The 21,851-nt window shown below is 45.3% G+C and overlaps 1 protein-coding gene across 1 annotated transcript in view; it reads right to left on the reverse strand.

Annotated features, from left to right (window-relative positions):
• Positions 1-21,851, reverse strand: part of pigf (phosphatidylinositol glycan anchor biosynthesis, class F) — a 64,831-nt gene that overhangs the window by 16,996 nt on the left and 25,984 nt on the right. The window contains exon 4 of the mRNA XM_070889362.1: positions 15,456-15,564. Within this exon, the coding sequence (XP_070745463.1) occupies positions 15,456-15,564 (109 nt within the window). The remainder of the gene's footprint in view (positions 1-15,455; positions 15,565-21,851) is intronic.

The following is a 21,851-nucleotide window of genomic DNA, read 5'->3' on the forward strand; positions in this document are numbered from 1 at the left end:
TTTCTGTGGTAGAGAATTCCACAGGTTCACCACTCTCTGGGTGAAGAAGTTTCTCCTTATCTCGGTCCTAAATGGCTTACCCCTTATCCTTAGACTGTGACCTCTGGTTCTGGACTTCCCCAACATTGGGAACATTCTTCCTGCATCCAACCTGTCCAAACCCGTCAGAATTTTAAACGTTTCTATGAGGTCCCCTCTCACTCTTCTGAACTCCAGTGAATACAAGCCCAGTTGATCCAGTCTTTCTTGATAGGTCAGTCCCACCATCCCGGGAATCAGTCTGGTGAATCTTCGCTGCACTCCCTCAATAGCAAGAATGTCCTTCCTCAAGTTAGGAGACCAAAACTGTACACAATACTCCAGGTGTGGCCTCACCAAGGCCCTGTACAACTGTAGCAACACCTCCCTGCCCCTGTACTCAAATCCCCTTGCTATGAAGGCCAACATGCCATTTGCTTTCTTAACTGCCTGCTGTACCTGCATGCCAACCTTCAATGACTGATGTACCATGACACCTAGGTCTCGTTGCACCTTCCCTTTTCCTAATCTGTCACCATTCAGATAATAGTCTGTCTCTCTGTTTTTACCACCAAAGTGGATAACCTCACATTTATCCACATTATACTTCATCTGCCATGCATTTGCCCACTCACCTAACCTATCCAAGTCACACTGCAGCCTCATAGCATCCTCCTCGCAGCTCACACTGCCACCCAACTTAGTGTCATCTGCAAATTTGGAGATACTACATTTAATCCCCTCGTCTAAATCATTAATGTACAATGTAAACAACTGGGGCCCCAGCACAGAACCCTGCGGTACCCCACTAGTCACTGCCTGCCATTCCGAAAAGTACCCATTTACTCCTACTCTTTGCTTCCTGTCTGACAACCAGTTCTCAATCCACGTCAGCACACTACCCCCAATCTCATGTGCTTTAACTTTGCACATTAATCTCCTGTGTGGGACCTTGTCGAAAGCCTTCTGAAAGTCCAAATATACCACATCAACTGGTACTCCTTTGTCCACTTTATTGGAAACATCCTCAAAAAATTCCAGAAGATTTGTCAAGCATGATCTTCCTTTCACAAATCCATGCTGACTTGGACCTATCAGGTCACCATTTTCCAAATGCGCTGCTATGACATCCTTAATAATTGATTCCATCATTTTACCCACTACTGAGGTCAGGCTGACCGGTCTATAATTCCCTGTTTTCTCTCTCCCTCCTTTTTTAAAAAGTGGGGTTACATTGGCTACCCTCCACTCGATAGGAACTGATCCAGAGTCAATGGAATGTTGGAAAATGACTGTCAATGCATCCGCTATTTCCAAGGCCACCTCCTTAAGTACTCTGGGATGCAGTCCATCAGGCCCTGGGGATTTATCGGCCTTCAATCCCATCAATTTCCCCAACACAATTTCCCGACTAATAAAGATTTCCCTCAGTTCCTCCTCCTTACTAGACCCTCTGACCACTTTTATATCCGGAAGGTTGTTTGTGTCCTCCTTAGTGAATACTGAACCAAAGTACTTGTTCAATTGGTCTGCCATTTCTTTGTTCCCCGTTATGACTTCCCCTGATTCTGACTGCAGGGGACCTACATTTGTCTTTACTAACCTTTTTCTCTTTACATACCTATAGAAACTTTTGGAATCCGCCTTAATGTTCCCTGCAAGCTTCTTCTCGTACTCCATTTTCCCTGCCCTAATCAAACCCTTTGTCCTCCTCTGCCGAGTTCTAAATTTCTCCCAGTCTCCAGGTTCGCTGCTATTTCTGGCCAATTTGTATGCCATTTCCTTGGCTTTAATACTATCCCTGATTTCCCTAGATAGCCACGGTTGAGCCACCTTCCCTTTTTTATTTTTACGCCAGACAGGAATGTATAATTGTTGTAATTCATCCATGCGGTCTCTAAATGTCTGCCATTGCCCATCCACAGTCAACCCCTTAAGTATCATTAGCCAATCTATCTTAGCCAATTCATGCCTCATACCTTCAAAGTTACCCTTCTTTAAGTTCTGGACCATGGTCTCTGAATTAACTGTTTCATTCTCCATCCTAATGCAGAATTCCACCATATTATGGTCACTCTTCCCCAAGGGGTCTCGCACAATGAGATTGCTAATTAATCCTCTCATTACACAACACCCAGTCTAAGATGGCCTCCCCCCTAGTTGGTTCCTCGACACATTGGTCTAGAAAACCATCCCTTATGCACTCCAGGAAATCCTCCTCCATCGTATTGCTTCCAGTTTGGCTGGCCCAATCTATGTGCATATTAAAGTCACCCATTATAACTGCTGCATCTTTATTGCATGCACTCCTAACTTCCTGTTTGATGCCCTCCCCAACATCACTACTACTGTTTGGAGGTCTGTACACAACTCCCACTAACGATTTTTGCCCTTTAGTGTTCTGCAGCTCTACCCATATAGATTCCACATCATCCAAGCTAATGTCTTTCCTAACTATTGCATTAATCTCCTCTTTAACCAGCAATGCTACCCCACCTCCTTTTCCTTTTATTCTATCCTTCCTGAATGTTGAATACCCCTGGATGTTGAGTTCCCAGCCCTGATCATCCTGGAGCCACGTCTCCGTAATCCCAATCACATCATATTTGTTAACATCTATTTGCACAGTTAATTCATCCACCTTATTGCGGATACTCCTTGCATTAAGACACAAAGCCTTCAGGCTTGCTTTTTTAACACCCTTTGTCCTTTTAGAATTTTGCTGTACAGTGGCCCTTTTTGTTCTTTGCCTTGGGTTTCTCTGCCCTCCACTTTTCCTCATCTCCTTTCTGTCTTTTGCTTTTGCCTCATTTTTGTCTCCCTCTGTCTCCCTGCATAGGTTCCCATCCCCCTGCAATATTAGTTTAACTCCTCCCCAATAGCATTAGCAAACACTCCCCCTAGGACATTGGTTCCGGTCCTGCCCAGGTGCAGACCGTCCGGTTTGTACTGGTCCCACCTCCCCCAGAACCGGTTCCAATGCCCCAAGAATTTGAATCCCTCCCTGCTGCACCACTGCTCAAGCCATGTATTCATCTGCGCTATCCTGCGATTCCTACTTTGACTAGCACGTGGCACTGGTAGCAATCCCGAGATTACTACTTTTGAGGTCCTACTTTTTAAATTTAGCTCCTAGCTCCTTAAATTCTTTTCGTAGGACCTCATCCCTTTTTTTACCTATGTCGTTGGTACCAATGTGCACCACGACAACTGGCTGTTCTCACTCCCATTTCAGAATGTCCTGCACCCGCTCCGAGACATCCTTGACCCTTGCACCAGGGAGGCAACATACCATCCTGGAGTCTCGGTTGCGTCCGCAGAAACGCCTATCTATTCCCCTCACCATCGAATCCCCTATCACTATCGCGCTCCCAATCTTTTTCCTGCCCTCCTTTGCAGCAGAGCCACCTACGGTGCCATGAACTTGGCTGCTGCTGCCCTCCCCTGATGAGTCATCCTCCCCAACAGTATTCAAAGCAGTGTATCTGTTTTGCAGGGGGATGACCACAGGGGACTCCTGCACTATCTTTCTTGCACTGCTCTTCCTGCTGGTCTTCCATTCCCTATCTGGCTGTGGACCCTTTTCCTGCGGTAAGACCAACTCACTACACGTGATACTCACGTAATTCTCAGCATCGTGGATGCTCCAGAGTGAATCCACCCTCAGCTCCAATTCCGCAACGCGGACCGTCAAGAGCTCGAGGCGGATACACTTCCCACACACGTAGCGCCCAGGGACACCGGAAGTGTCCCCGAGTTGCCACACGGTACAGGAGGAGCATATCACATGGCCGAGCTCTCCTGCCATGCCTTAACCTTAGATACACTTAAATTGGTAATAACAATGTTACAGTTCACTTACTGATATAAAAAATAAAAGAAAAGCTACTCACCAATCACCAGCCAATCACTTACCTCATTGGCTGTGACGTCACTTTTTGATTACTTTCTGCTTCTATTTTGCTTTCTCTCCCGCTGTAGCTGCCTTTTGATAGGTCGCTCCCGCGTCTCACCAACTGCCGCTGGCTCTCGATCTCCCACTGGGCCTTTTATAGGTCACTCCCGCGTCTCACCAACTGCCGCTGGCTCTCGATCTCCCACTGGGCCTTTTATAGGTCGCTCCTGCGTCTCACCAACTGCCGCTGGCTCTCGATCTCCCGCTGGGCTTTTATAGGCCGCTCCCCTCTCACCAACTGCCGCTGGCTCTCGATCTCCCGCTGGGCCTTTTATAGGTCGCTCCCCTCTCACCAACTGCCGCTGGCTCTCGATCTCCCGCTGGGCCTTTTATAGGTCGCTCCCCTCTCACCAACTGCCGCTGGCTCTCGATCTCCCGCTGGGCCTTTTATAGGTCGCTCCCCTCTCACCAACTGCCGCTGGCTCTCGATCTCCCACTGGGCCTTTTATAGGTCGCTCCTGCGTCTCACCAACTGCCGCTGGCTCTCGATCTCCCGCTGGGCCTTTTATAGGCTGCTCCCGCGTCTCACCAACTGCCGCTGGCTCTCGATCTCCCGCTGAGCTTTTATAGGCCGCTCCCCTCTCACCAACTGCCGCTGGCTCTCGATCCCCCGCTGGCCTTTTATAGGTCGCTCCCCTCTCACCAACTGCCGCTGGCTCTCAATCTCCCGCTGGGCCTTTTATACGCCGCTCCCGCGTATCACCAACTGCCGCTGGCTCTCGATCTCCCACTGGGCCTTTTATAGGCCGCTCCCCTCTCACCAACTGCCGCTGGCTCTCGATCTCCCGCTGGGCCTTTTATAGGCCGCTCCCCTCTCACCAACTGCCGCTGGCTCTCGATCTCCCGCTGGGCCTTTTATACGCCGCTCCCGCGTCTCACCAACTGCCGCTGGCTCTCGATCTCCCGCTGGGCCTTTTATAGGCCGCTCCCCTCTCACCAGAAGAGTAAACATTGCTAGAGATGCTTTAGCGATGGTCAGATAACGGAACCATATTGTTCTCAAGTGGTTAAACTACATACAATGAAGTACTGAAACATTTTTGAATGAATCCTTCTATCACAAACTCGTATATATAAAAGGAACATTTGAATTTGCCTAAACATTTTTATGAAATTTGGTAGGACTGTTGGCTTTTTCTACAATTGGAAGAGTCTCATACATCCTGTCTGACCAATTAAATCTTCAAATGATTTACTGTTTCAGACTAGCTTTCTGGCAGTTAATGAGAGAGGCTTGCTATAACAAAGTCACTAAGGGGTCATGATTTAGGCCGCGCCTAGAATGGCGAAGCCCCGACATGGACGCCCGTTTTTCGTGCCTAAAAGCGCGACAAAAATCTACCTCTTAATTCTCGGGCTCCTTGCTGGTCCCCGGGTGCTCGGCGCGCAGACAGCAGCTGGGGGGAGGGGGGGGGGGGCGGAGCCACAGAGTCGTGCCGATTCTGCAAGTGAAGGGGGGGCGGGGCTAAGTCAAATGAGGGAACGTCGTGCCGGCAGCCCTGCGCGTGCACGCGCAGTAGCCCAGAAACATTGGCACTTGGCCATTTTTAAAGGAACTTAAAGAAAAGTGCTGATTTGTCTCGTGGACCTCTGGAAAGGCTTGGGATTGAATTTATGATGATTTTTTGGTGTCTGAAGGAGTGCTTTTAGCAGCACTGTTGAATAAATCACCAGCTGAAATCAGTGAGTGCTGCTTTTCACTGCTAAACTTCCAGAACAGGTGCTGCATAGGTGCATGCAAATTAAGCACTGTGTGTTTTGAAAAATCAGAGTGTCAATTCAATAGAGCAATGGAACAACGTCCACTAAGAACAAAGAATTTCTTGCATGAGGAAGTGGAGATATTAGTCAACATCAGTGAGCAGAGATGGCAGGAGCTAGATACCAGCAACAGAGGTCACATAAAAGTGCCACCAAAAGAAATGAAGAAACGTTGGAACCAAGTTGCAGAAGATTATTGCGCAGTGGTGCATACCATGAGCTCTGGTAGCCAGTGTAAAAAGAAATGGCACGACCTTGGTCAAGTAGTTAGTGAAAGTAATATTTTCATTTTTTAATGTAATCGTAATTGTAACGTGACTAACTGTATGTCCCACCCTGCAGAAAGACGCACTCTGTAAAAAGTTACATTTTACTCTTTGCAGAAGAAATTGGCCCACAACAAAACAGAAGCAACTCGAACAGGAGGAGGCACGACTAATCTGCATCCACTGACACCCTTGGAACAGAGGGTAGCTGCTATGATGAGTCGTGCATGGAGAAAAGCAATCAGTACAGCACAAGCTGGGCCCGCACGCAAGGAAGAGGGTAAATCTTGAAAATGCATCGTGGCCCTTCAAATCAACCTGCTGCCTGGCCTGCTGTGTGTGAGAGTACTCATGCCACCCATCCTGCCCCCTCCCTTGCTGTGAAACATTTGACTGTTCTGATGTATTTTGCAGAACATGATGGTGATGATGATGCTGCTGCTGCTGCCAACCCTGAGGATCCTGAGGGTACAGAAAGAGAACCAGTACAACCAGATGCGGACGATCCAGAGATGACTGAAATGTCTACAGAGGAGAGCTTCCAAATTAATGTTTATGAGCCCCCATTAAGGGGCTTCAGAGTTTCAACCCCTAGCATCGGTTCTGGTTCCACCTTCCATGGTTTTGATTCCGACGTTGTGGGTCCCAGTGGTGCTGGTGATATCATGGAGCAGTTTACACCCATTCACCCACCATCCCAGCCCACTGCTCGCATTCGAGTGCTGTCGTCTGGAACACCGAGCGCCCCACCGTCACAGCCCGTGCCTCTCTCTCTAGTACTGCCGTCTGCAACCCCGGCATTGGGTATGGAGACCAATGGGCTTACCCGATCACTCATCGGTGGCATCAGTGCAGTGGGTGAAGAGTTGACGGTCCTGACGGGAGAAATAGCAGTAATGACACGGGAACTTAGGGAGGGAATGTCCGAGGGAGTGCAATCGACGACACAGGCCGTCGGGGAGGGCATGCAATAAGGGCACACAGCCCGGCCAATCAAATGACACCCCCATGAAGAAGTGAACATTCACTGAGATATGGATGAGAGATGATTGCAGCCTTTCTTTGCTGCTTTTGTTCTTGTTCTTGATGTAGCTGTAGTAGCGTTTTTCGCATTGAAATTGTTTTATAAGTTGTAAAGTTACAAAACTTACAAGTGATCTTCGGGTTTTTAAGTGTTCTTATAGTGTAAATGCTCTCACTTTTTGTAACTTATTTAATTTTGCACCTAAAAGTGATCTTGAGAGTGTAAGATTTTTCACATTGAAATCGTTCTGTAACTTTACATGTTTATAAGTGATCTTAAAGTTTTTAAGTGATCTTCAAGAGTCATATTAAAAAGTAAAGTTTGATACAACAAATATTTTATTACAGTGACGTTAACTTCTCAATAAAATATTTTTTCATTAAAACTGAATCATCTTCCATTAACACAACACAACGTAGGAACAACTGCAAAGAATAAACATGTCCATACGCAACAGTGGTCGCAGAGCCCTCAGGCATCAGTAGTTGAAGTGTTCACGGATGAGCTGCTGGCGCAAGGCTCGAGCAATCGTTAAAGGAGCACGATGGATGGCCCTCCTCCGACCTCGTGCTCCGGCATCAGGCACTTGCATGCTTTCCTGATCGTCATCATCATCCTCATCCTGCTCTTCCAAAATACTATCATCATGCACTGGACTCTCACGTCGGTCTTCTGGTTCCACTACCAGCTCCTGCTGCCTCATGATGGCTAAGTTATGAAGCATGCAGCACACAACAGTGAAGTGACCGACAATCTGAGGAGAGTATTTCAAGTGGCCTCCGGAATGGTCCAGGCATCGGAAACGCTGTTTCAATATGCCAATGGTCCTCTCAGTGATGCTGTGCGTCGCAATGTGCGCCATGTTGTATTGACGGTCAGCTTCTGTCCGTGTCACGCGTAGGGGCATCATGAGCCAGATGGTCAGGCCGTACCCTTTGACTCCCAGTAGCCAGCTCTGCCCTAACATGTCAGATAGAACGCTGTCGCTTAGGATGAACGCATTATGGGTGCTGCCAGGTGCATCGACTGACATGATGCGCTGCACATTGATGGAGTGGAAACCTTTTCTATTCCTGTACTGCTCGGAATCCTCCACGGGTGCTTGCAAGGCTACAATCAATGCAGCCCTGTACCTTTGGGAAGCCGGCAATCCTGAAGAAGCCCACAGCCCTCTCATGGACCATTTGAGCGGTCATTGGGAATTTGATAAAGTCATTCCGCCGCGCATACAGTGCAGCCGTGACCTGGTAAACGCAGGCATGTATTGCACATTGAGAGATGGCGCATACATCTCCAGTTGTAGCCTGAAACGATCCCGAGGCAAAGGCGGCAAGTGTAGCTGTTACCTTCACTTCAACAGACAAGACAGTTGGCGTCCTGCTTCTGGGCTGCAAATCTGCTCTCAGCAGATCACAGATCTCAACGACAACTTCTCTGCGGAAACACAGCCTTTTGACACAATCAGCCTCACTCATGTCCAGGTACGAGCGCCTGGCTCGATATTGCCGACGTGGGTAAGGTCTCCTACCCATCAGGCTATGACATTCCTGATGTGGTGAGCTCTAATCAATTCTCTCCTATGCAGTGAATTGCTGGCGAACCATTGCATAATCCCCTGGTGTTGACAATGCAGCACCCATTCTGCAATTACAAATTTAAGTTTCAAACTGGCTATCTGGCTGCCTCTCCCTATCCGAATGGCCTCAGCCTCCTTCGCAGCTCGAAGGCTGCTTGCTGTGTCTTCGGCCACCGTCAGCCACTGCCGCTGCCCCATCCCGCGGCCGAATGGCCTCAACTTACCCCACAGCTCGAAGGCTGCTTGCTGTGTCTTCGGCCACCGTCAGCCACTGCCGCCGCCCCTACCGCTGCTCGAAGGCTGCTGCTGCTTCACACAGGTAGAAATATTCAATATTTTGTATTTGCTTTGTTTATAATTTTTTATTCAGGATGGCTCTTTATTTGTATAAGTAAGTCTGTTGAATGCTTGTAAAATGTTATTACTTCCCTTTCTCCCTCTCCCTCATTTCCTACACCTGATTTGTAACCTACGCCTGATTTGTAAAGTGTAGGCAAGGTTTTTCTGAGCATACAAAAATCTAGACTTACTGCATTCTAAGTTGGTTTGGAGTATGTTTTCACTGCCTAAACTTTCAAAGCAGGCATAAGTGACCGGACACGGCCCCCTTTTGAAAAAAAAAATCTGTTCCAAAATTAAACTGTTCTAACTGACTAGAACGGGAGCAAACTAAATGCCGAGATTTGCAATTTCTAAGATACTCCATTCTAAACCAGTTACTCCAAAAAAATTGGAGCAACTCAGGCCGAAACTTGACCCCATTATAACAATGGAAGCCTGAATAGTAGTCACCTTTGGACCCAACTGTACTAAATAAAATGCCAATAGAACTTCTATGAAGTAGAATTAATGCCACAAATCTAAACATCGTTACATTCCTCATTCGGCTAGGATATCGAGACCATCTTGCTTGTCTCTTGCAGGCATCATCAGTCAATGGTTGGCAGATAGGAAGCATACTTTTGCTAAATGGGATTGGCACTGCCCTTTTCTCATCACTCTACTACTGGGCAGTGCTCCATCTAGCAGCTTGACAAAGAACTGCTGAAACCTATCCAAGTTTCTTTAAATACACATGAAGGCTGCAAAAGAGTGAAAGAGAGTGAGACAGAAAAAAAAAAAGAGAGGGAGAAAGAGGCAGGCACACGCGCACACACAGCGTTATATGAAACACAAAGTGCTGATGGTGTGGGATGCACAGAACATCACAACTGTTGTGCTGTTGCTGCTGAGCTAGGATCAGAGGTAAAGTACTGTTATGGAGGTAGCAGAGTCATGCACACTTGGAGCAAATGGAGAAGAGTTGTATATGAAGGTGGGTACAAAAATATCAGGAGGTCCAGAAAGGAAGCAGTTCAGTTGCAGGACAGGATCTCCAGAAATGAGGCAGAGGCAGAAGAGGCCAGAGAGGGGAAGCTTGTGCCAGATAAAGTTGTTGGAGATACTAGAAGATGGAATGGGCACGTTTTATTGTTTTAAAAACAATAATTACATTTTTCATGTTATAAAATTAACCTTAGGGGAATACAGTGAGATGGTGGGAAACCAAATTTGGCTGCTGATGAACTGAGTTTTTGGGGGGAGGAATGTGATTAGTCATTTTTTGAAAAATAGTGCAAGTATTTTTTTTTTAAATTGGTTTCTTACTCTCTGAAATTTGAGCAAATTTCTTTCTAATGGACAGTGTATCATGAACTGTCCCACCTGCACTTGCTCAGTAAGCTGCCTGCTGCAAGCAAGGCTCTGCTAGTGGTGTGGAGACTAGGCACAGAGTGCTTAGCTTTAGAAATTGTGGTAACATTTTACTTAAAGAGGTATATAGGGGGCGACTATCTTGGCAGCCTGAGAGAATATTCAGACTGATGGAAAACAATACTAAACCAAATTGGAAGTCTTTCATGCAATACTTTGGACAAATGGTCACTATTGGCACGAAGATTATTGAATCGATACATAAGTAACTTAAAAAATTGCAAGCTGTAGGATCCGAGATGACAAAATTACAAAGCAGCGCTGTCCAACCATATTATATAACCAATTTTTAAATCACAACAGTTTACTGCAACAATGAGAGTGCAGTTGCCCAGTATGTTGGGAGAACACGCAGTGGCAGAAGGTTATCGGATGCAGGTATATATCACCCATTGAATTCCTGATCGCAGTTGTGTTGATGTGATGAAGTGCCAAGCAGCATGTCAATGAGGGAAAGATACCCACCCAAAGGCTTGTCTCGTGTGCTCCCTCCAGGACATGAGCACATAATCTGGGCTAATACTTCAGTGCAGTACTGAGGGAGTGCTGCACTGCCAGGAGGTGTCGTCTTTCAGGGGAGACGTTAAACCAAGGCTCTGCCTGACCTCTCAGGTGGAAGTTAAAGATCTCTTAGCGCTATTTGAAGAGCAGGAAGTTCTCCCTGGTGTCCTGGCTAACATTTATCTCTTAAACAACATCAATAAAACAGATTATCTGGACATTTCGCTCAATGCTGTTTGCAAGACCTTGCTTTGCAAACATTTGTTGCTGCATTTCCCTACATTAAAACAATGACCACACTTTAAAAGTAATTAATTGGCTGCGAAGCGCTTTGGGGCATCCCGAGGCTGTAACAGGAGCTATATAAATGCATGTTTGTTTATTCCTGATGGCTAGATAACAGATTGTGCTTAAGCCAAGAGGGACAAGCCAAGTATAAATAAAAAAAATTAAACACGTTTCAGAAATACAAAGATGAAAATCTATAAGGGAATCTAAAAGGCTTGTCATTTTGAAACTGGCACGAAGGGGAAAATAGATTACATTTAAAAAATATATATTTAATTTTAGAGCCTATGAATCACTAAAAGTTTAACCACAAGCGACAGTGCCAACTCTTACATACTTTGTGAATAACGGTATTAGTGACAGTATGGTACTGCTGCTCAAGTTTTTTTTTAAAAATTAATGTTAAAGTCTCTGGAGTACTCATTTTCCAAAGGAAAATTTGCCAAGAATTCTCATCTGTGAAGAATTCTATGTTGGTAGAACTGGTTTTGGAGTTTATTCAAGTTATTTAAAACTGCTGAGATTGATATGCCGAAAATATCCAACACGCGAAGCAAAATTACACAATTTCAAAAAAAAAATGCTGATCTTTGAAAGCAACGAATGAGAGCATCAGATTTTCTTCTCGTGTTCATCAAGGTGACTAAAGCTAAAAATGTTTCACTATTCCGATTTCTCTTTTGCATAGACTCACAATTTGCCAGCTCAACCAGAGCAATTTCCTTCATAAAACCAGTGAATTTTCCATTTGCTACCGACACGAGCCATCCTTGTGACCTCAGGCATCTCAGTCTGCTTATTGCTGCGTACCCAGAACTGGATACATAAACAAAAATCACACTCGGGCCTCTTATACACAGAAGGAAGGAAAAGACTTGCATCTCATCAGTTTTAGTTCAAATCTAGAGTCCTGAGATGAATGGAGCATTCTAACCCACTGCATCACTGCATTGATGCTAAAACCTGTACTCATGTACAGATGAAAAATCTCTAGCAATCCACTTTTTAGGTTTGCCAAAAGTCTTGGTAGCTGCTAAAACAATGATCTGATTCAATGTATCCCTGGAGCCAAAAGTCTCAGGACCACTGCTACAGAAAGTTGCTTTCCTTTGTCAACTCTTCTATGAAGTGCTACATGTTGGCATTTCATCTCTTGTGAGGAGAATAAAAGTATTGACAATTGTAAGTATCCCATCACTAGCTGAAGTCTTAACTGAATTATGTCAGCGCCATTAACAGATATTCTGGCAAAGTCTGTACCCAAGCCTTGTTACATGATCTGGAATTGACCGTATGTGAATGTAGCACCTGTGGGTGGAAAAGAAGTAAAGTAGACAATTGATTAAAAAAATATATTTAGCACCGGGGTTGAATTCAACCAGATTTAAGTTTCTTTCTCAATTGGATCTATATGTCTTAAGCAAAATGAGCTTGGACATATATAAAGTTAAGGTACATTGGAGCAATAAAAGGAGCTTTACTCTGTATTGAACCCATGGCTGTACTTGAACAGTAGTGAACAACGATACTGGGAGCAAGTGCAAAAGTGTTTCTCATACTGATATTTCTCATCTTAAGCAAAATGCTCACTTTTTGATAAAACTAATGCAAAATCAGATTAGAGCTTGATGTATCTAAATCCGTACCGATCTTTCCTGCAACTCCATTTTAGAACCTTTTCAATCAGGTTCCCGTCCCTGCCACAGAACTGAAACGTCTCATATCAAAGTCATAAATGGCATCCTATGTGACTCTGACCAAGGTAAACTATCCTCATCCTTCTCGACCGGTCTGTAGGTTTTGACACGGTTGACCACATCCTCCTCCCCATCCTCCACGCCTCTCTCCTCAGTTTTCAGCTGGGTTGGATTCCTCTTGCCTGGCTCCATTCCTCTCTATCCAGTTAAAGCCAGAAAATCTACTGCAATGGCTTCTCTTCCCAGTCCTGTACTGTTACCTCTGGAGTCCCCCCTTTATCCTTGCACCCCCCCCACCCCACCCCAATTTCTCAACTACACGCTGACCCTCAGCGGAATCATCCGAAAACACAATGTCATGTTCCACATGTACGCCAACAACATCCAGCTCTACCTCACCACCTCTCTCGACCCCTCCACTGCATCTGATTTGTCATGCTGCTTGTCTGACATCCAGTATTGGCAGAGCAGAAATTTCCTTCAAATTAAATATTGGGAAGAATAAAGCCATTATCTTCAGTCCCTGCCATAGTGATGACAAAAGTCATTGTTTTCTGTTCCCTCACTATCGGCTCCATCTCTCTCCCTAGCCACTGTCTGAGGCTGAACCAGATCGTTTGCAACCTTGGCATCCACCTCCATAATATCGGCCATCTCCTTCCTTGCCTCATCCATGCCTTTGTTACCTCTAGACACAACTATTCAAATTCTCTCCTGGCCAGCCTCCCATCTTGCTCTCTCCATAAACTTGAGCTCATCCAAAACTCTGCTGCCCGTCTCCTAACCCGCACCAAGTCCCGCTCACCCATCACCCCTGTGCTCACTGACCTACATTGGCTCCAAGTCTGGCAACAGCTAGATTTATAAATTCTCATCCTGGTTTTCAAATTCCTCCATTGCCTCGCCCCTCCCTATTTCTGTAACTCTACAACCTGCAAGAGATCTCTGCGCACCTCCAATTCTGGCCTCTTTTGCGCATCCATGATTTTCATCACTCCACTGCTGAAGACTGAAGCTCTGGAATTCCCTCCCTAAACCTCTTCGTCTCTCTCTAACTCATTCTCCTTCTTTGAGATGCTCCTTAAAACCTACCTCTTAGACCAAGCTGTTGGTCCCTGTTCTGATATCTCTAGGTGGTTTGGTGTCAAATTTTGTTTAATAATGCTGCTGTGAAGCGCCTTAGGATGTTTTACTACATTAAAGGCGCTATATAATTACAAGCTCTTTGTTATAGAAGCATACAAAATGAAATAATAAAAGTTTGGATAAAATATTTTCAAGGCACTAAGTAGTTAAGTAACAGACTGTCAGACACACATGGACACGGTTCAACCAATACAGAAATCTGATGACGCCATGGAATTCTGAGAGTCGGGGACCCCAAGTTGAAAACCAATATACAGTGTGAACTTCCCTTATCTGGCACCCTCGGGACCTGGCCTGTGCCGAATGAGGGATTTTGCCGGATGAGGGGAGGCGATCGACCAGAGGTCGGGGGAGGAAGAGGTTGTCCGAGGTCGGGGGGGGGGGGGGGGGGGGGGGGGAGGAGGAGGCGGTCGCCCGAGGTTTGGGGGGGGGGGGGGCCGAGGGAAGGAGGGGGAGGGAGGAGGAGGAGGGGGAGGGAGAGGAGGAGGACGCCCAAGGTCGGGGGGGGGCGGGGGAAAGGAAGGAGGAGGAGGTCGCCCGAGGTCGGGGTGGGGTCGTCGGCCCAAGCGGGCCCCGAAGAGTTGCCGCAGCCCGCTGGCCCAACCCCCCTCTCCCCCAGAGGGAACGGTGAGCAGAGGAGCGGACGGCCCGAGGATTGTGGCTGCAGGAGTTCCAGCAGGGCAACTAGGTGAAGGCAGCCAATAACCCCGGCATCGAGGGGAAAGATTATATTGGTGAGTACCCTGGACAAATTAAAAAAAAATGTACAGTGTGAGACTGGTCGCGGGAGTGCGACGGTGTTTCAGGGCTGGCTGGTTGGCTGGGGGCTGGAAGTGCGGCAGTGAGGAAGGCCGCAGGGGGAGGGGTGGGGGGGGGGGGGACCTGCAACACAAACATAGATCTGCAACAAAATGACAAACAGGAAAATAGACAATCACTATCGCAAGAGTTGGCAGAGAAGGAAGGATTTTGGCCGGCGCATTCTGCGCATGCCCCACCCAGCGGCCAGGAATAGTGCCGGACAAGGGATGGTGCCGGATAAGAGTGTCCCGGATAATAGAGGTTCAATCTATATTAGAGATGCAGAGAGCTTTGCATCTTATTCTTTAGTTAGTTCAGTGTAATTTATTCATGTATTAAACATGTCGGAACATTAATCAGCCTTGTAGATAAATACTTGTACTTTCAGATATAATTCTCAAAAGGCCCTTACATCATAACTCAAACACTTTTTCTCTAAGCATGTGAAATTTTAACAATTAGAGTTTGAAACATACCTACCAGTTAATGACTTCCACCACCCTCTTCCCCCCCAATTTCGACACATATACTTGTCAATTTCAATTTATTTTCAAACAAACTTTGTCCCTTTTCCATGACACATTGCTAAAAGAGCAATACATTTATCACATGAAACAGTAGATCATTTAGGCATACATATTTTTCAAGATTCATATGAACCACTGCATACCTGCCAAGGCCTGTCCCAGTCCAGCGGAATAGGAATTGCTCCAAGCCAAGCTCCAAGCAAACTGCAAATTGTGGTGATCTGAAGACTGGTATCCCAGATAGACATAGCCCTGTATAACGAAAAGGATACAGTCGTTACAAGGTCACTTCCTGCTCTAATAATCTTCAAAGGCTGGGCTGAAGGAAGGTGGAGGGGAGTATGCAAGGCAACACGAGTTTGCAGAGGAAGAGGGACAAATGAAAGAGAGCACATGAAAGAGAGTGAGCGCAGTGTTGTGTTGTTCCTCCCTGTTTGCGAGAGTTTTGTGTTAGCTCCCACTCTAAGGAAAACTCTTAAGATAGCCATTGGTCTTTTATCCAGTCAGTAGCTTCCCTAGCTGCCTTTAGTTCTTGGCTGGGGGGGCGGGGGGGGGAATTGTTTCTGAGCAATTGTACTGCAATGTGACCAGGTATGGATGATGATGTTAGGTACAATGCAGCGATTACATGACTGTTCTTTGCCCGACAATCATGCCGGACATATTGAATGTTCCTACATCTAGCATCTCAAATCTATTAGATTTTTGTGTCTCTGCAGGACCAGCTCAGGTATTATTAATATTTACTCTTGAGATGCAGCAAGGTAGTATTTATTGTCCATCACTAGTTGCCCTGGTGGCAGGCCTTCTTTCAACAGAGTGACTTATTAAACCACTTCAGAGTCAACAGCCTTCGAGTCAACCAGGTAACGCTGGACTGAAATCACACGTAGGATGGGTTGGGGTGGTCAGTTCTCTTTTTTGAATTCAATTTCACAACTTGCCATGGGGAATTTGAACTCATGACCACTGGGCTGTTAGGCTAGTAATAAAAGCACAATAATACTGCACCCATTACAGTACTGTGGCTGGAGTTTGAAAGAGCTCGACAACCTATAATCCAGTGCTGTACATGGGACCTCACAATATTCAGGAATTTCACACATGGCCCCTGTGCTCACTGACCTACATTGGCTCCTGGTCCGGCAATGCCTCAATTTAAAAATTCTCCTTTCAAATCCCTCCAAGGCCTCGCCCCTCCCCATCTCTGTAACCTCCTCCAGCCCTACAAACCTTCAAGATCTCTATGCCACTCCAATTCTGACCTCTTGCGCATCCCTTATTTTAATCGCTCCACTATTTGCGGCCATGCCTTCAGCTGCCTAGGTCCTAAACTCTGGAATTTACTCCCTAAACCTCCCCACCTCTCTATCTTCCTTCAAGACATTTCTTAAAAACGACCTCTGGTCATCTGTCCTAATTTCTCCTTATATGACTCAGTGTCAAATTATGTTTGATACCGCTCCTGTGAAGTGTCTTGGAATGTTTTACTCCTTTAAAGGTATTATACAAATGCAAGTTGTTTTATGATGTATAATGTTGATCAAATAAAAACAACAAAGAAAGACTTGTGTGTTCTTTGTGAAATGGCTAATGACTAGTTCAGTGTTAAAACATTGCTTATTGACACTTATTTTAATGTGGCCACAAAAATCATCAAATTAATTTGACAGATACTGGATTTTCCCAAAAGGTTGCAATGTCAATTATAGTTTTGGTTTTAGATATCTAGTAACAAATTTGTTTTTGTAAGCAAACGAAGAAGCTCTGCAAGCCCATAACAGTACTGGTTCCCTCCCCAAGTTATCAAACATAACCAGCACAGAGTGACAGCACATAGTTATCATGTCTTGTGACTAAACACATTTAAAAAAGATAGAAAGGCAGGCCAGCCCTTAGCAAGCTACAATTTGAAGCCAACTGATGTTGGGTTTTATTTCAGGAGCAGGATTACTCTGAATATATCACAATCAAACATAGAACAGTGTGACAAAGCTCATTTGAAATATTTCTAATTGTACAGCGTATACTACATTAACCTACTACCATAAAGAACTGGTTATATTAGATTATATCATACTCTTAAGGTTTATGGCACCTTATAAAACTTCAGGTTCCATGATTCGATGACCTTTATTACTCTTTTGCTTGTACAGTTACATTGACTACATACAGTGCATACTGTCAAAAAACTTTAAAAAATACATCAAAATAATGTTTGGCAGGGATTCCAATCTTGTCAAACCACTAATTTATTTGATGCCCTAAAACATAATTAAATTAGTGTCTTGTAACTCACACTTACATAGAATGATAAATGGCTGATGTACAAGAGTTTATAACTATGGCTTCATCATGTTAATTACCAGCACTTACCAATATATACAGATCCAAAAAAATGGCAGCAATATAGTTTTAAAAATGGAAAATGCTGAAGCACATGATGTTGGATCAAAAAAAATGGTAGTGGAATATTTAAAGTGCCAAATTTTAATGTAAATGGTATTGGGCAATCTGGGCCCCAGATACTACTGTGTCGATGAGGCAGACATCTGCAGAAGGGCGGGAATCCAGCAGGGATAACCATTAAAATAATTAAACAGATTAAAATAATTATCACTAAATTGCAACCCCCTCATCTCCATTTCATTGATATTATTGTGGTTATTATTTGTCTTCTGAAATGTCCTCTCTTGTTCCTTTTAAGTTCCAAATATACCAATTCATACGCTTCCTCCTTCTTAGATCCTCAGTGTCAAAATCAAGTTTCACTGCGCCATTTCCTATTCTAACTCATTCCTACCAAGGATGTCAAAATTTCTGCCCAAGTCTAGCTTTCCAGTCACCATCTGCAAGATTTTAAAATCCAATCACACCCCCTCAATTTCTCCCTTACTCTTTTCAACATCAGTGGTGTTCAACACACGAGGAGAGATTGAGTAGATTGGGCATACACTCTCTGGAGTTTAAAAGAATAAGAGGTGACCTTATTGAAACATAAAAGATTTTGAGGGGGATTGACAGGTTAGATTGGGGTGGGCAATTATTTGGGCTGGGGGTGCCATTTAGCAAGTTCTGCTGAGCAGTTGAGGGCCGCACACCAATGTTCCCCCCAAGGTGCACGGTTGCGCAACAATCTCGAGGTCCCGCGCAGGCTGCTCACCAGCTTCTTCCGCTGGAAGAGACACTGCGCATGCAAATTTAAAGGGACCACGCACAAAAAAGAGGGCACATTACATACACATAAACATTGCATAAATATAAGCATAAATTGAGATAGTAGTCAGATACGATCTTAAATACACAAAATGTATTGTAAAATAGTCAAGCCTTCCGTTATTAAATGACTGATTGATCGATGACATGCTGTACTGAAAGTCTACATGGCTCAAGTCTGCATCATCATCATCATCATCATAGGCAGTCCCTCGAAATCGAGGAAGACTTGCTTCCACTCCAAAAACGAGTTCTCAGGTGACTGGATAGTCCAATACAGGAATTACAGTCTCTGTCGCAGGTGGGACAGTCGTTGGAGGAAAGGGTGGATGGGGAGTCTGGTTTGCCGCACGCTCCTTCCGCTCCCCGCGCTTGTTTTCTGCATGCTCTTGATGACGAGACTCGAGGTGCTCAGCGCCCTCCCGGATGCTCTTCCTCTACTTTGGGCAGCCTTTGGCCAGGGACGCCCAGGTGTCGGTGGGGATGTTGCACTTTATCAAGGAGGCTTTGAGGGTGTCCTTGAAACATTTCCTCTGCCCACCTGGGGCTCGCTTACCGTGTAGGAGTTCAGAGTAGAGTGCTTGCTTTAGGAGTCTCTTGTCTGGCATGCGGGCAATGTGGCCCGCCCAAAGGGCCTCCGACGCGAGCGTTGTTCTCTTTTTAGTGTGCTGACCACAGGAACCCGAGGCTTCACAAGGCCTGAACTAGAACTGGAGTCCTTGTGCTTCGAGATCCACTCCAGTGTTTAAAACAGCCATGAGAACTCGCCTGCCGTCATACTCTAGGTATATATATTAACCAGAATGCCAGGATGCCTAGTGATTCTGAGTCTGACTCATTTGTAGGTTTATGTTATAATATTTAAAGCAGAAACTGACCATAAAATGTAATTGTATTCATTTGAAAAAGAACGGATTACTTGTATTTGCCAATTATTGCCTTCCATTTGCAGTGTTTAAAGACTGGGTGATCGGTGCTGATATGATGCAAGGATCATATGGGATGAACTTTAGCAATTTTACATCCCTGTCTGGAGTAAAAATAAAACAGGAAAGGTGGCTCAACCATGGCTAACAAGGGAAATTAAGGATAGTGTTAAATCCAAGGAAGAGGCATATAAATTGGCCAGAAAAAGCAGCAAACCTGAGGACTGGGAGAAATTTAGAATTCAGCAGAGGAAGACAAAGGGTTTAATTAAGAGGGGGAAAATAGAGTACGAGAAGAAGCTTGCCAGGAACATAAAAACTGACTGCGAAAGCTTCTATAGATATGTGAAGAGAAAAAGATTAGTGAAGAAAAATGTAGGTCCTTTGCAGTCGGATTCAGGTGAATTTATAATGGGGAACAAAGAAATGGCAGACTAATTGATCAAATACTTTGGTTCTGTCTTCACAAAGGAAGACACAAATAACTTTCCGGAAGTACTAGGGGACAGAGGGTCTAGTGAGAAGGAGGAGCTGAAGGATATCCTTATTAGGCGGGAAATTGTGTTAGGGAAATTGATGGGATTGAAGGCCGATAAATCACCAGGGCTTGATAGTCTGCATCCCAGAGTACTTAAGAAAGTGGCCCTAGAAATAGTGGATGCATTGATGATCATTTTCCAACAGTCTATCGACTCTGGGTCAGTTCCTACGGACTGGAAGGTAGCTAATGTAACACCACTATTTAAAAAGGGAGGGAGAGAGAAAGCGGGTAATTATTGACCGGTTAGCCTGACATCAGTGGTGGGGAAAATGTTGGAATCAATTATTAAGGATGAAATAGCAGCGTATTTGGAAAGCATGACAGGATCGGTCCAAGTCAGCATGGATTTATGAAGGGGAAATCTTGCTCGACAAATCTTCTGGAATTTTGTGAGGATGTAACGAGTAGAGTGGACAAGGATGTGGTGTATTTGGACTTTCAAAAGGCTTTTGACAAGGTCCCACACAAGAGATTGGTGTGCAAAATCAAAGCACATGGTATTGGGGGTAATATACTGATGTGGATCGAGAACTGGTTGGCGGACAGGAAGCAGAGAGTCGGGATAAACGCGTCCTTTTCAGAATGGCAGGCAGTGACTAGTGAAGTGCTGCAGGGCTCAGTGCTGGGACCCTAGCTCTTTACAATATACATCAATGATTTGGATGAAGGAATTGAGTGTAATATCTCCAAGTTTTCAGATGACACTAAACTGGGTGGCAGTGTGAGCTGTGAGGAGGATGCTAAAAGGCTGCAGGGGGACTTGGACAGGTTAGGCAAGTAGGCAAATACATGGCAGATGCAGTATAATGTGGATAAATGTGAGGTTATCCACTTTGGGGACAAAAACACGAAGACAGAATATTATCTGAATGGTGGCAGATTAGGAAAAGGGGAGGTGCAACGAGACTTGGGTGTCATGGTTCATCAGTCATTGAAAGTTGGCCTACAGGTACAGCTGGCGGTAAAGAAGGCAAATGGTATGTTGGCCTTCATAGCTCGGGGACTTGAGTATGGGAGCAGGGAGGTCTTACTGCAGTTGTACAGGGCCTTGGCGAGGCCTCACCTGGAATATTGTGTTCAGTTTTGGTCTCCTAATCTGAGGAAGGACGTTCTTGCTCTTGAGGGAGTGCAGCGAGGGTTCACCAGACTGATTCCCGGGATGGCTGGACTGACATATGAGGAGAGACTGGATCAACTAGGCCTTTACACATTGGAGTTTAGAAGGATGAGAGGGGATCTCATAGAAACATACAAGATTCTGACAGGACGGGACAGGTTAGATGCAGGTAGATTGTTCCTGATGTTGGGGAAGTCCAGAACCAGGGTACACAGCCTTAGAATAAGGGGTAGGCCATTTAGGACTGAGATGAGGAGAAACTTCTTCACTCAGAGAGTTGTTAACCTGTGGAATTCCCTACCGCAGAGAGTTGTTGATGCCAGTTCATTGGATATATTCAAGAGGGAGTTAGATATGGCCCTTGTGGCTAAAGGGATCAAGGGGTATGGAGAGAAAGCAGGAAAGGGGTACTGAGGAAATGATCAGCTATGATCTTATTGAATGGTGGTGCAGGCTCGAAGGGCCGAATGGCCTACTCCTGAACCTATTTTCTATGTTTCTATGTTTTTTTCATGTAACATAGAATTTTTTGCAGTTTACTATTTAATTGGATTAATTTGTCAAGAGCATTGTATATACATAAAGATGCAGCGCCGGTCTCTATCTTCGGTAAAACTAAGAGTCGTCGAGATGAGCAGCTATGGCTTGGCGGAGGAGCATCCAGTGCACATGCGCAGCAGTGCCCACACCAGCCAGTGATGAGCGGCGGATTTCGCAGGTTTTTGAAGAGTGGTTCACC

The sequence above is a fragment of the Pristiophorus japonicus genome, chromosome 9 (assembly GCF_044704955.1).
Source record: "Pristiophorus japonicus isolate sPriJap1 chromosome 9, sPriJap1.hap1, whole genome shotgun sequence".
NCBI classification, from domain to species: domain Eukaryota; kingdom Metazoa; phylum Chordata; class Chondrichthyes; family Pristiophoridae; genus Pristiophorus; species Pristiophorus japonicus.